A 13,862-nucleotide genomic window follows, 5' to 3' on the forward strand; every position below is an offset into this window, starting at 1 on the left:
TTTTCATGGTCTATACAAGGCGTGGATTTTTTACTCCCATAGGCGTGGATTTATTAAAGAATATTTTTTCAGGGTCTATACAAGGCGTGGATTTATTAAAGAATATTTTTTCAGGGTCTATACAAGGCGTGTATTTATTAAAGAATATTTTTTCAAGGACTCCCATAGGCGTGGATTTATTAAAGAATATTTTTTCAGGGTCTATACAAGGCGTGTATTTATTAAAGAATATTTTTTCATGGTCTATACAAGGCGTGGATTTATTAAAGAATATTTTTTCAAGGACTCCCATAGGCGTGGATTTATTAAAGAATATTTTTTCAGGGTCTATACAAGGCGTGGATTTATTAAAGAATATTTTTTCAGGGTCTATACAAGGCGTGTATTTATTAAAGAATATTTTTTCATGGTCTATACAAGGCGTGGATTTATTAAAGAATATTTTTTCAAGGACTCCCATAGGCGTGTATTTATTAAAGAATATTTTTTCAGGGTCTATACAAGGCGTGGATTTATTAAAGAATATTTTTTCAAGGACTCCCATAGGCGTGGATTTATTAAAGAATATTTTTTCAGGGTCTATACAAGGCGTGGATTTATTAAAGAATATTTTTTCAGGGTCTATACAAGGCGTGTATTTATTAAAGAATATTTTTTCAGGGTCTATACAAGGCGTGGATTTATTAAAGAATATTTTTTCAGGGTCTATACAAGGCGTGGATTTATTAAAGAATATTTTTTCAGGGTCTATACAAGGCGTGGATTTATTAAAGAATATTTTTTCAGGGTCTATACAAGGCGTGGATTTATTAAAGAATATTTTTTCAGGGTCTATACAAGGCGTGGATTTATTAAAGAATATTTTTTCAGGGTCTATACAAGGCGTGGATTTATTAAAGAATATTTTTTCAGGGTCTATACAAGGCGTGGATTTATTAAAGAATATTTTTTCAGGGACTAGCACCAGGCGTGGATTTATTAAAGAATATTTTTTCAGGGACTAGCACAAGGCGTGGATTTATTAAAGAATATTTTTTCAGGGACTAGCACAAGGCGTGGATTTATTAAAGAATATTTTTTCAGGGACTAGCACAAGGCGTGGATTTATTAAAGAATATTTTTTCAGGGACTAGCACAAGGCGTGGATTTATTAAAGAATATTTTTTCAGGGTCTATACAAGGCGTGGATTTATTAAAGAATATTTTTTCAGGGTCTATACAAGGCGTGGATTTATTAAAGAATATTTTTTCAGGGTCTATACAAGGCGTGGATTTATTAAAGAATATTTTTTCAGGGTCTATACAAGGCGTGGATTTATTAAAGAATATTTTTTCAGGGTCTATACAAGGCGTGGATTTATTAAAGAATATTTTTTCAGGGTCTATACAAGGCGTGGATTTATTAAAGAATATTTTTTCAGGATCCATACAAGGCGTGGATTTATTAAAGAATATTTTTTCAGGATCCATACAAGGCGTGGATTTATTAAAGAATATTTTTTCAGGGTCTATACAAGGCGTGGATTTATTAAAGAATATTTTTTCAGGGTCTATACAAGGCGTGGATTTATTAAAGAATATTTTTTCAGGGTCTATACAAGGCGTGGATTTATTAAAGAATATTTTTTCAGGGTCTATACAAGGCGTGGATTTATTAAAGAATATTTTTTCAGGGTCTATACAAGGCGCGGATTTCATAAGCGTAGGATTTTTAAACGCAATTTTTTTTCTTATTATCCTTTTAACCCACTTACAAACTAAAATGCCCTCCCGCACTTATACAACAATAATAATTAGTATTCAATTAACACCAATCAATCAAACAAACTTACCTCTCCATTTTCCGGTGGATCACCATTGCCAAATGTGGAGGCCACCACAATTAGCAGAGCCTCGTGTTCAATCGATGAAACGTCGTAATCAGCCATGCAATAGAGCTGAAATGATAAATAAGTTCGCACATTAAGTTTTTTCTTCTTTTTGTGTGTTTCAATAGTCATCTAATTAATGCTGGTAACCAAATTACAATACCCTCAAAGAGGGTTTGGAGGGCTACATTTAACACTGCCCACAACTAATCTCAAATAAAATAATGAAAATGGCAGCAACATTATCCAAGGAGTTAAGAAAACGATTAACGTTGATGTTAATAGGTTAATGTTATTGACTGTTACAGCAACAAACTGCTAAGTGCGTATTTAGGGGTTAATGTGATTGCTGACCATTGACCTTCAATGGTGAAACTTAGAAATGTGTTTTATTTATAGAACATCGTATGAAGTTCAATAATAACTCGAAAGCTAATGCTAATGCACATAATATATATTGATACTTGCTTCGAAATAACTTGTAAGGTTTGACGGATTTTATTTCACTGGAAATGTTTCCATGTTAGTTTAGTATTTCGAAATAACATCCCTATAAGCGTCATATATTTTAAAGATCAACTGAAATGGCTGTAATTTGTAATTTCGGATTCTCAGAGGATAACATATCAACTCTCTTAAAACTGTCAATATTGACCCATGTTTTGAAATAGTCTGCATATGTCAAAGGGATAAGAACCCGTACCCCATAATTAGGCATATTTAAGGTGTTTTTAAGATAGAAAAAAGGTGGTTGTATTTTGTAACTTCGGGTATAAAAAATCACTTCGAAGAAACTACTCTATATTGATCCATATTTTGAAATAACCCCCACACATGATCTCACTGGTTTTGAGATTATTTAAAGGACATAGCATAGCAATGCCAATGATTGGAAATTTAAGTTGATGGAACTATTAGACTTTGAATATTATGAAGTTATGCCATTTTTAGCAGTAAATTTACTATTCGATTTTTTTATTCCTCGATCGTCTTAATTATGTTTATTTCATGTCATACCCCTTAAGAATCTTCTTTATGGAGTTATATGACATATTTTGAATATCCTCCTTTTATATGAGACTGCAAAAAGGCTGTTAAAGATATTTTATAATTATAAGACCCACAAAATAATCAAAAATTCCTATTTTGAGGCCTCTTAACAGTATGTAGTGTAAGAATACCTCTTCTATATGGAGAAAGCGGACTGCTTGATGGTCGTTTTGATCTAAAGGCTCTATGTCCATGAGTTAGTTTTAAAACATATCGCGGATGCCACACATTATTGGCCCAGACGCCAGACCCGTCTGTGTACCGCTGTACCGATATACCGATATGACTCAGAAGAACAATATTCCAACTAAGGACTCTCTTTTGTACTTCTCTCTCCAGATCATGAAGTCCCTTCCTGACATGCCTGTGTAGTGAATGCCTATGCATGAGGTGGTGTCTCCGATGGGTGATCTTGTAACACTCAAACATATATTACATCGACAACATCTTGTTGGGTTGACACACAGACACAGATTCATGCAGGCTATATAATTTGACCCCTAGAATCTTTGGATAATTATTGGTCGTAATTATGAACCCATCGTTCGGAACATTCAGGGGTAGTCGCATATCCGTTCACTGTGATAAATAGTGTGTCATTGATATAGTGGCAGATTTTTTCATATTTCTCGCCTGGAAAAACCTCTGCTATGTCCTTGAGTTAGTTTTAAAACTTATTGCAGATGCCACACATTATTGGCCCAGACGCCAGACCCGTCTGCGTCTGGGCAAATGGTTCTATATAACGATTTGACTCAGAAGAACAAAATTCCAGCCAAGGACTGTCGTCTCAAACAAAAAATAAAAATATCGTGTGGTTCGACAGACCAAACTCTTTATAACCTCCTGTGGCTTATGTATTAGTGGCAGATTTTTCCATATTCCTTGATTGGAAAACTCAGCTATGTTCATAAGATAGGTGTTCCATCTGTCGCAGATGTCATCAATTTTGGGCATAGACGCCATGATGGACTAATCACCTCCGCATTTATTGATCTTAATAACATCCGGTGGGCTTATAATTCGCGAAAGTTGGAGGTAAAGCAGTTTTGCAGGGGTTTCAACCTAGCAAATAGAAGTAAAAAACGTCGACAGGTTCGGTGGTCCGAACTCTTTATTCTGTGGTCTTGGACTTAGTGATCGACTTTTGCATATTCCTCGCCTGGAAAAACTCTGCTACGTCCATGAAATATTTGTTCAACATGTGGCAGATGCCAACAATATTTGTGCCAGAAGCCATTATCGTATAATAACACCGTACATAATGATCTCAGTACCGTCTGGTGGGTGTTGAATTCGCAAAAGGTAGAGGTTACACAGGTTTCGGAGATATCTTTCCGCCGCTGAAGGTTGTATGTACGGAATTGACTCGGAAGAATAATTTTCTAACCAAGGGCTGCCGTCCCAGCAAGTACAAGTAAAAACGTCGTAAGGTTCAGCACGTCCTCTTATGGTTTTTTTTATTTTTTTCCACATTCATCGCCCATATCCATGAGACAGATGCCATAAATTCTTGGTCCAGACGCCATTATCGTACATTAACTTATGAAGGTAATAATGTTAGTCCGGTGGACGTGGAATTCCAGCAATGTAGAGGTTAAACAGTTCCGGAGTTATCACCCTTTCATATCACCCTGGTACTATGTACCGGATGGATTCGGAAGAAAAATTTTCCTACTCAGAGTTGTCGCCCCAGCAAATACACAAAAGTCGTTAGGTTCGGTGAACCGAACTCTTTATAGCTCCTACCATGAGGTTAGTATTCAAAATACCTAAAATAGTTCGGAATGTTTACTGGCCCCTTTTTTATAGTAATTGATTGGTAGGAATATTTGAAACCGAAATGAGGATTTAATATATCAAACTATAACCCATTCGATTGAAAAACCTATCCAAAAATCCCCAAAATACCGAATAATGGGGTCTGCATATCTCGAAACTTAGATAAATACCAATGGCTTTTGGTAGGAAGATTGCCCACTTTACCCATGAGAATCCAACATATTAACTAAAGTCATTTTCTTGTAGTGGGACTTCTCAAAAAATGGACCAACATTGACAAATTTCTACCCAATGAGAACCAGAATTACGGGCAATTGAAGAATGTGTACAAAATCCCCAAAATATCGATATACCTAAACGTAGATCCCATTATCTCTACCAAACATCCTATGTGCAAAATTTCGAAGCTTTATCTATTTTAACTGACGTATATGGAACCAGTAAGGAAAGTAGTAAAGTCGGACTGGGCCGACTATATGATATCCTTCACCACTTCACCACTAAATCTGAACGATTTCCACGAAACTTAGCACACATCATTCTAGACTTAATTAAGTACGCCATACCAAAGTTCGTGCAAATCAATGGATATATAGGGACTTTGGTACACCATTTACCTGAAATCGAACGAAAATATATATGTGAGCTATATCTAAATCTGAACCGATTTTTCCCAATTTCAATAGGGTTCGTCCTTGGGCCAAAAAAGTGAGCTGTGACAAATTTCATCCAAATCGGATCATAAATGCGACCTGTACTTTGTTTACCATTTAACATCAACAGACGGACGGGCGGACATGCATAAATCGACTCAGAAAGTGATTCTATGTATATTCTCAAAGGGACCATGGGTCTATCTCAATTCCTTTTGCCTGTTACAAAGACATAATACCCTGTACCACAGTGTGGTGAAGGGTATAAAATGGCGAAGTTATAAAATTGATTTTAATTTAAGCTATTTTGCAACATTTTATTAAGGCCTCCTAACAGTTTGTGCCGTTTTTCTTCGCATAAAGAACTGTCCTCTCGAAATTATGCCTAAACCGAATATATTTCAATGCAACAGTAAATATTGCCCTTGATCTACAAAGACAGGTATGCAACATATCGATGAACTGATGTATAACCGTATTCCCGCACTTAAATCCTAGAAAAAAAATGATATTTCGTGCTTAAAAACAGGTAAAACTTTTCAAATGTATAAAGGAAAAATCGAAAACCAATTTCGAATCATAGGAAATTCCATCAGGTTCTGGAACGGAGTATATAATGTCTATTTAAATTTTAATTTAATTAAAAAAAATACCTTCCAATGTGCATTTAATACATTTATTTCCATTAAGTATCCTTATAAAGACCCTGAATTTTAACATCTTTAATTTTTCTAATAAATTTCCATCTACACATCATACTAATTTGAAATATGCCCCCTCAAAAAGCCCGGACAACAAAGCCAAATCCAATATTTCTACACAAAAATAAGTATTTCATAACAAAGCCAATTTATATATTTTTGGGCGACAATACTCAACAGGACATCGGACACCCTCTCCCCCTCTATCCCTCCATGAAAATATATTACAGATAATAATAACCATGTCTGACATAAGTCAATTTATTAATTTGAATCCCCTGAAGACCTGCTGAGTCAACGATACAAATCTTATTAAAGATATCTTTTGGAAAACTGGACAAACTTTTTTGTTGTTGTTGTTCGTTTTTGGCTTTTATGTTTAACAGCAACAATACGTTCGGATTCTACTTCACAGCCTCCCCAGTCCCCGCTCTTTAATGTCTGGTATCACAAATCACACAAAATGTGTGACAATAATAGAAACCAACAACATATTGCCATTCATCATCCAGAAGTGTTTGTTGGCAAATTTAATGTGAAGGGGAATGGAGAGAACTCCCACTTGGTGTCGAGACAATTGTTTATAATTTGATGTTAGATATGTACCATATGTCATCAGGGGGGTCTATGAGTTTATGAGCTTAAGGGGAGGAGGGAAGGTAGATTTTAGATAGTGATGAGGAATATTTTTTTTATTATGTGATAATTACTGTGGGAATGTTAAAAAAAAACTCTGCGACATGACAAGGGCTGATGTGCATACATCAGGGTGTATGAAAAATAGACAGTCACTTAACAGCAAATAAATCATACGCCACCATGATCTACTGAGTGGCAAAAATTTGACTATACAATGCATTGGAGAAATAATATTTTTTGCCTGATTGACTTTATCGATTATGAATTGAGTTTTATTTGGAAAACATTCAGATTCAGAGGTTCAAAAAAACATTTAATTCAATAGCCCTTAATAATATTTCCTCGTGATTGCCCATGCTTTTTATATGACCAATAATTCAACAGGGTTTTTTTTTTTAAATCCCAAAGTGTTTATATAAAATATCTGCCATATTTATATTTTCTGCAGATATTTTTTCATCATTATCAAAAATAATATTTACGTTTGTTTGTTTTTTTTTTTTAACTCACCTGAGCATTGAATGCATGCCCCAATAATTCGCACAATTGTTTGGCATACTGTTCCGATTTTCCTGTTTCGGTTGCATACAGAACGGTTGCTTTGATACGTTTCGATAAAGCACGTCCAAATAGTTTCGATGTAAATTTCACAGCCCTGGAAAAGAAAGAAAACATTAAAAAAAATATTTTAAAAAATTGCAAAGAAAAATATATAACGACAATAGCAAATGGGATTGTATAAAGAATGTTTTTCTAAGCCTCAGCAAGGCGTGGATTTCCTAAAGATTTTGGATTTTGGATTTTTTAAAGAATATTTTTAATATCATCCCAAGGCGTGGATTTCTTAAAGAATATTTTTCTAAGGCCAATCCAAGGCGAGGATTTCTTAAAGAATATTTTTCTAAGGCCAATCCAAGGCGTGGATTTCTTAAAGAATATTTTTCTAAGGCCATTCAGGGCGTGATTTTTTTAAACAACATTTTTCTAAGGCCATAATCCTTTAAGAAATCCACGCCTGTTAAAACAGAGGACTCTCTATAGGTCTTCTCTACTATAGAGGACCTCTTCAGATACCTTCTACACTAAAGAAGACCGCATTAGAGTTCTTCTTAGAGAATTTCTTCAGAGATCTGCTATACTATAGAGGACCTCTCCACAGGACTTCTATACTATAGAGGACATCTTCTGATGCCTTCTAGACTAAATATGATATATCTTTCGAGGCCTTCTAAACTACGGATGATCTATTCAGGAGTTTCCACTTCGATAGAGAACCTCTTCAGTGGTCTTCTATACTATAGAGGACCTTTTTAGAAGTCTTCTATTCGGAAGAGGACCTCTTCAGAGGTCTTCTATACGATGGAGGACTCCTTCAGAGATCTTATTACTTTAGAGGAACTTTAGATGCCTTCTAAACTACGAATGACATCTTCAAAGGTTTAAAATTCGACGGAGGACCTCTTCAGTGGTCTTCTTTACTACAGAGGAGCTCTTTGAAAGTTTTCTATACACAGAGGACTTCTTCAGAGTAGTTCTATACTATATTACCTATTCAGAGTTCTTCTAGACTATAGAGGACATATTCAGAGGGCATATATGCTATAGAGGAACTATTCAGATGTATTCTATCCTCAAAAAAACTGTTCTTATCTCAAGAGAACTTCTTCAGTGGAAGTCTATTGTCTAGAAACCTGTTAAAAATTATTGTTTAAAAAATCTACGCCTGTTGAAGGTCCTTAAAATTATTGTTTAAAAAATCTACGCCTGTTGAAGGTCCTTAAAATTATTGTTTAAAAAATCTACGCCTGTTGAAGGTCCTTAAAATTATTGTTTAAAAAATCTACGCCTGTTGAAGGTCCTTAAAATTATTGTTTAAAAAATCTACGCCTGTTGAAGGTCCTTAAAATTATTGTTTAAAAAATCTACGCCTGTCTGATGCCTTGGAAAAATGTTGTTTAAAAAATCTACGCCTGTTGAAGGTCCTTAAAATTATTGTTTAAAAAATCTACGCCTGTTGAAGGTCCTTCAAATTATTGTTTAAAAAATCTACGCCTGTTGAAGGTCCTTAAAATTATTGTTTAAAAAATCTACGACTGTTGAAGGTCCTTAAAAATTATTGTTTAAAAAACCTACGCCTGTTGAAGGTCCTTAAAAATTATTTTTTAAAAATCCACGCCTGTTAAAGGTCCTTAAAATGATACTTTAAAAAATCCACGCCTGTTGATATCCACGCCTGTTGAAGGTCCTTAAAAAATATTCTTTAAAAAATCCACGCCTTTTGAAGGTCCTTAAAAATTATTCTTTAAAAAATCCACGCCTTTTGAAGGTCCTTAAAAATTATTCTAATGGTTCCGCATTGTATAGGAGACTTGCAGTCTTTACTAATTAGTATTAGTTTAATTAATTTCTGTGTTAAACTAACTTCCCCTTGACAAAAAATAATTTTTAATTGAATTTAAAGAATTTGTTACGATTACCAGTACATCTGGCCGAATGTCCTTGTGAATAGTGGAAATAAAGAAAAACTGTCCAACATTACAACAAAGACTGTGGCTATTTATTTCCACGACATGGTTTACATCAAGTCACTTTTTAATCTGCCTTCGCCCACCACAAACACAGATTTACAACTAATTTTCATGAAATCGTCCACAATTCCCCGGTCACCTATTTCCACACTTTCCCTATCAGTTTAACTCCCTGTGGCACCAACAAAATACCAACAACCAAAATATCTGTCATCGTCATCATCATCACAGCGAGCATTTATGATGGCATTTCCTCAGTGTTTCAGGTTTGGTTTTTTTTGTTGTTACTCCTGCTGCTGCTGTTGTTGTCGACACTGACGACGAGGTCGATGTTTGCTGTTGACTTTTGTGTCCGCCATTTAGAGGGTAAAAATAAATAGCAAAGCAAAGGAGAAAAAACAAAACGAAAATCCGCCAACAAAACCCGGCAGCCGAAAAATAAAAATGAACTACACTAAGCTGAACTTTGCTTTGTTGTTGCAAAACAATTACAAGAACATCAACAACATGTCATTTGCAAACCTCCAAACAGCAGCAACAACATCAGCCGATGTAACAACAGTCGTCCCAGCAGCAGTTTAACAGAGTCACAATGATAAGGGACACACACACAGATATACAGCCACACACTCACATCTACACACTGCCACAGAGTCCTGCCAATTCAATGAAACACTGTGGCGTATACGGTTTATTTTTTCACTCTCCACTCGTGTCTAAACAATAACACCGTCTGTCGTCATTCGTGTATGACGTTCATGTGAACGACATAAGTGACAGCATGTTGTGCCGCCAATTCATTGTTGTTGTGTTGCTTTGTTGCCTCTCTCGAAACACTCATCTAAAATAGGACATTGTTTTTATTTTTATGGCCTAGTAAACAGTTAAGTGGTTCGAGCAGGGGCAAATGTCCTGCAGGGCAGTATTGGAGCTAATTTTAAACAGAAATGTTTTTTGAGGCTATATTTTTTAGTCGATGAAATTTAATTTTTTACACGTGGATTTTTTCAGGACCTTCAACAGGCGTGTTTTTTAAAGAATATTTTTGAAAGGACCTTCAACAGACATGGATTTTTTTAAATAATATTTTTTCAAGGACACACAAAGGCGTGGATTTTTTAAAGAATTTTTTTATGCGTGGATTTTTTTCAGGACCTTCAACAGCCGTGTTTTTTAAAGAATATTTTTTCAAGGACTATCTGAGGCGTGGATTTTTTATAGAATATTTTTCAAGGACTTACAAAGGATTAGATTTATTAAAAAATATTTTTTCAAGGACTTACAAAGGATTAGATTTATTAAAGAATATTTTTTCAAGGACTCACAAAGGCGTGGATTTTTTAAAGAATATTTTTTCAAGGACTCACATAGGCGTGGATTTTTTAAAGAATATTTTTTCAAGGACTCACATAGGCGTGGATTTTTAAAGAATATTTTCTCAAGGTCCTACCAAAGGCGTGGATTTTTAAAGAATATTTTCTCAAGGTCCTACCAAAGCCGTGGATTTTTAAAGAATATTTTCTCAAGGTCCTACCAAAGCCGTGGATTTTTAAAGAATATTTTCTCAAGGTCCTACCAAAGGCGTGGATTTTTGAAGAAAATTTTTTTAAGGACTTACATAGGCGTGGATTTTTAAAGAAGATTTTTTAAGGACTCACATAGGCGTGGATTTTTAAATAATATTTTCTCAAGGTCCTACCAAAGGCGTGGATTTTTTAAAGAAGATTTTTTCAAGGACTCACATAGGCGTGAATTTTTAAAAAATATTTTCTCAAGGTCCTACCAAAGGCGTGGATTTTTTATAGAAGATTTTTTCAATGACTCACAAAGGCGTGGAATTATTAAAGAATATTTTTCAAGGGCCAACTGAGGCGTGGATTTATTAAAGAATATTTTTCCAACGACTCACAAAGACGTGGATTTATTAAATAATATTTTTTCAAGGACTCACAAAGGCGTGGATTTATTAAAGAATATTTTTTCAAGGACTCACAAAGGCGTGGATTTCTTAAAGAATATTTTTTCAAGGACTCACAAAGGCGTGGATTTCTTAAAGAATATTTTTTCAAGGACTCACAAAGGCGTGGATTTATTAAAGAATATTTTTTCGTGGATTTATTAAAGAATATTTTTCCAAGGACTCACAAAGACGTGGATTTATTAAAGAATATTTTTTCAAGGACTCACAAAGGCGTGGAAGTTTTAAAGAATATTTTTTCAAGGACCTTCAACAGGCGTGGAAGTTTTAAAGAATATTTTTTCAAGGACTCACAAAGCCGTGGATTTATTAAAGAATATTTTTTCAAGGACTCACAAAGCCTTGGATTTATTAAAGAATATTTTTCAAGGGCCAACTGAGGCGTGGATTTATTAAAGAATATGTTTTCGTGGATTTATTAAAGAATATTTTTCCAAGGACTCATAAAGACGTGGATTTATTAAAGAATATTTTTTCAAGGACACACAAAGGCGTGGATTTATTAAAGAATATTTTTTCAAGGACACACAAAGGCGTGGATTTATTAAAGAATATTTTTCCAAGGACTCACAAAGGCGTGGATTTATTAAAGAATATTTTTTCAAGGACTCACAAAAGCGTGGATTTATTAAAGAATATTTTTTCAAGGACTCACAAAGGCGTGGATTTATTAAAGAATATGTTTTCAAGGACTCACAAAGGCGTGGATTGTTTAAAGAATATTATTAAGGACCTTCAACAGGCGTGGATTGTTTAAAGAATATTTTTAAGGACCTTCAACAGGCGTGGATTGTTTAAAGAATATTTTTAAGGACCATCAACAGGCGTGGATTGTTTAAAAAATATTTTTAAGGACAATCAACAGGCGTGGATTGTTTAAAAAATATTTTTTTCGTAAAAAATTTATAAAATTTTCGTTTAGCAAGATTTTATAATTTTAAGGTGCAGATTTCTTAAAAAGATATTTTTTCGAAAATTTAAAAAATATATATTTAAAATAATTTCCATTTTTTTTTCAATCTCAATTTCTCTAGCTTAATATGTGACGACCGTTGTGTATCAACCTCTCCATCAAAGCCACCTCTTCAGACATATGCACTTGTGTCATATTATTTTATGCATCTCTGAGGATAACATAAAAACTTATGACGACATTCCACAACACAGAAACAAGTGTGTGTGATATGTGACACGTGAGTGCTGAATTTTTCAATAACAAAAGTTTATGTCAAAACTGTAAATCTGTGAAAATATTCGTTTACCTCTAGCTCTAGACTACTAAACCACGTTTTAATATCAGTGGGCCAATTTAGTTGATAATAAAAAACTGTGAAATCAAAAAAATCTCAAAATTTTATGATAGTCACAAAAATATGAATATGAACGGAGGTGAGTGAAGTGTGTCATGAGTGAATGATAGGGAAGTGATTTACTTGTCATATTTTTGCCGTTAAAAAAAACACTAAATATATTAAAAAAATAAGACTTTTGGGAAATTTAATTTTAAAAGCTCTTATCAAACTGAATATTGAGCGTTGTTATTAAAAACGCTGTTAAATGAATTTCGATTTTTATGTAATTTTTTAGTTATTCTGATGGCTGTACGTACACATTCTTACACTGTCAAACTAATGCAAATTAGCGTATGTCAAATGGAGTTCCATTAACATGCATTGCATCCATCCATCGGACGATGCTGTCAGATTTTGTTAGTATATTTTCTAACATATTTAATGCAAAATGCAAAAAACAACGTTAATTAACGTAATACCATCAAAAATATTTGTAAATATGTTTGGGAACTGTTGTTGAAAACTTTTTGTTAAAGTAAATGTATATACAGACGAAATTTGTATTCTATGGCGTATATATTGCTTAAGAACATAATCTGGTCTATAAGTTGATAGAGTATCCAATTTTAACAATATCCCGTATTACTATTGAATGGAGTGGTGTGTTAACGTTACGCTAACAAGCAGAGTGGCGCAGTGGAAGCGTGCTGGGCCCATAACCCAGAGGTCCGAGGATCGAAACCTTGCTCTGCTAGTGTGATTCATTTTTTTATTTTTAATCAAATTCACTTTAATAATACCTACAATAAATGTAATGAAATCCAAATAAATTGAGAATTTAAGAAAGTTTATTCTAAAAAAAGTAAACAAATAATGTTAGAAAAGGTCAATTAAAGACAATCATTTAAATTCATCGATATTAGGAGGTATTGGAATATATTTGCCTTTTCGGTACCGTGTCCTTCTAAATTGGAGTAGAGACATCATTTGAGTGGATTATTTTCATTGCAACGCCGTTGTAAAGAAGTGTAATACGGTTTATTTGAAAATAGTTTTCAGTTGTTGGTAATCATCTCTTTATTTGAAAGATATTCGGATCCAAAAAAGGGAATGGTTCATAGGAGCCAGATCTGAAGAATTCGTAAATGCGGACTAAACTAAATTTAGTACACAGTAGTACTAGATTTCAAAACCTACACCTCGACAGTGATCCTAAATCCAAGGTCCAGGATTCCAATTCTATCGGTTCACCAACAATTCAAATTGTACCACATTTAGTACATAGTAGTACCAATTTCCAAAACTTACGATTTACCCCAAACCTTCTCCCCCACAGTGATATTAAATCCAATCGATTCAACCACAATGTAA

The 13,862-nt window shown here is 34.1% G+C and overlaps 1 protein-coding gene and 1 non-coding gene across 2 annotated transcripts; one reads left to right on the forward strand and one right to left on the reverse strand.

The window, feature by feature from the left end:
- Positions 1–1,832: 1,832 nt before the first annotated feature.
- Positions 1,833–7,368, reverse strand: LOC133338667 (nitric oxide synthase-like; the record flags this gene model as incomplete). The annotated part of the gene is made up of 2 exons (XM_061546840.1): positions 7,204–7,368; positions 1,833–1,937 (listed from the first exon to the last, which is right to left on the reverse strand). Coding segments are annotated over exons 1-2 (270 nt in total), but the record flags the coding sequence as incomplete, so codon positions are not given.
- Positions 7,369–13,173: 5,805 nt separating this feature from the next.
- Trnam-cau (transfer RNA methionine (anticodon CAU)) lies at positions 13,174–13,245 on the forward strand. The gene has a single exon. It is a non-coding gene; the product is annotated as a tRNA-Met (tRNA).
- The last annotated feature ends 617 nt before the right edge of the window (positions 13,246–13,862 follow it).

This window comes from Musca vetustissima, unplaced genomic scaffold, assembly GCF_032173495.1.
Source record: "Musca vetustissima isolate MV318-11 ecotype Yass unplaced genomic scaffold, APGP_CSIRO_Mvet_v1 utg558942, whole genome shotgun sequence".
Lineage (NCBI taxonomy): Eukaryota > Metazoa > Arthropoda > Insecta > Diptera > Muscidae > Musca > Musca vetustissima.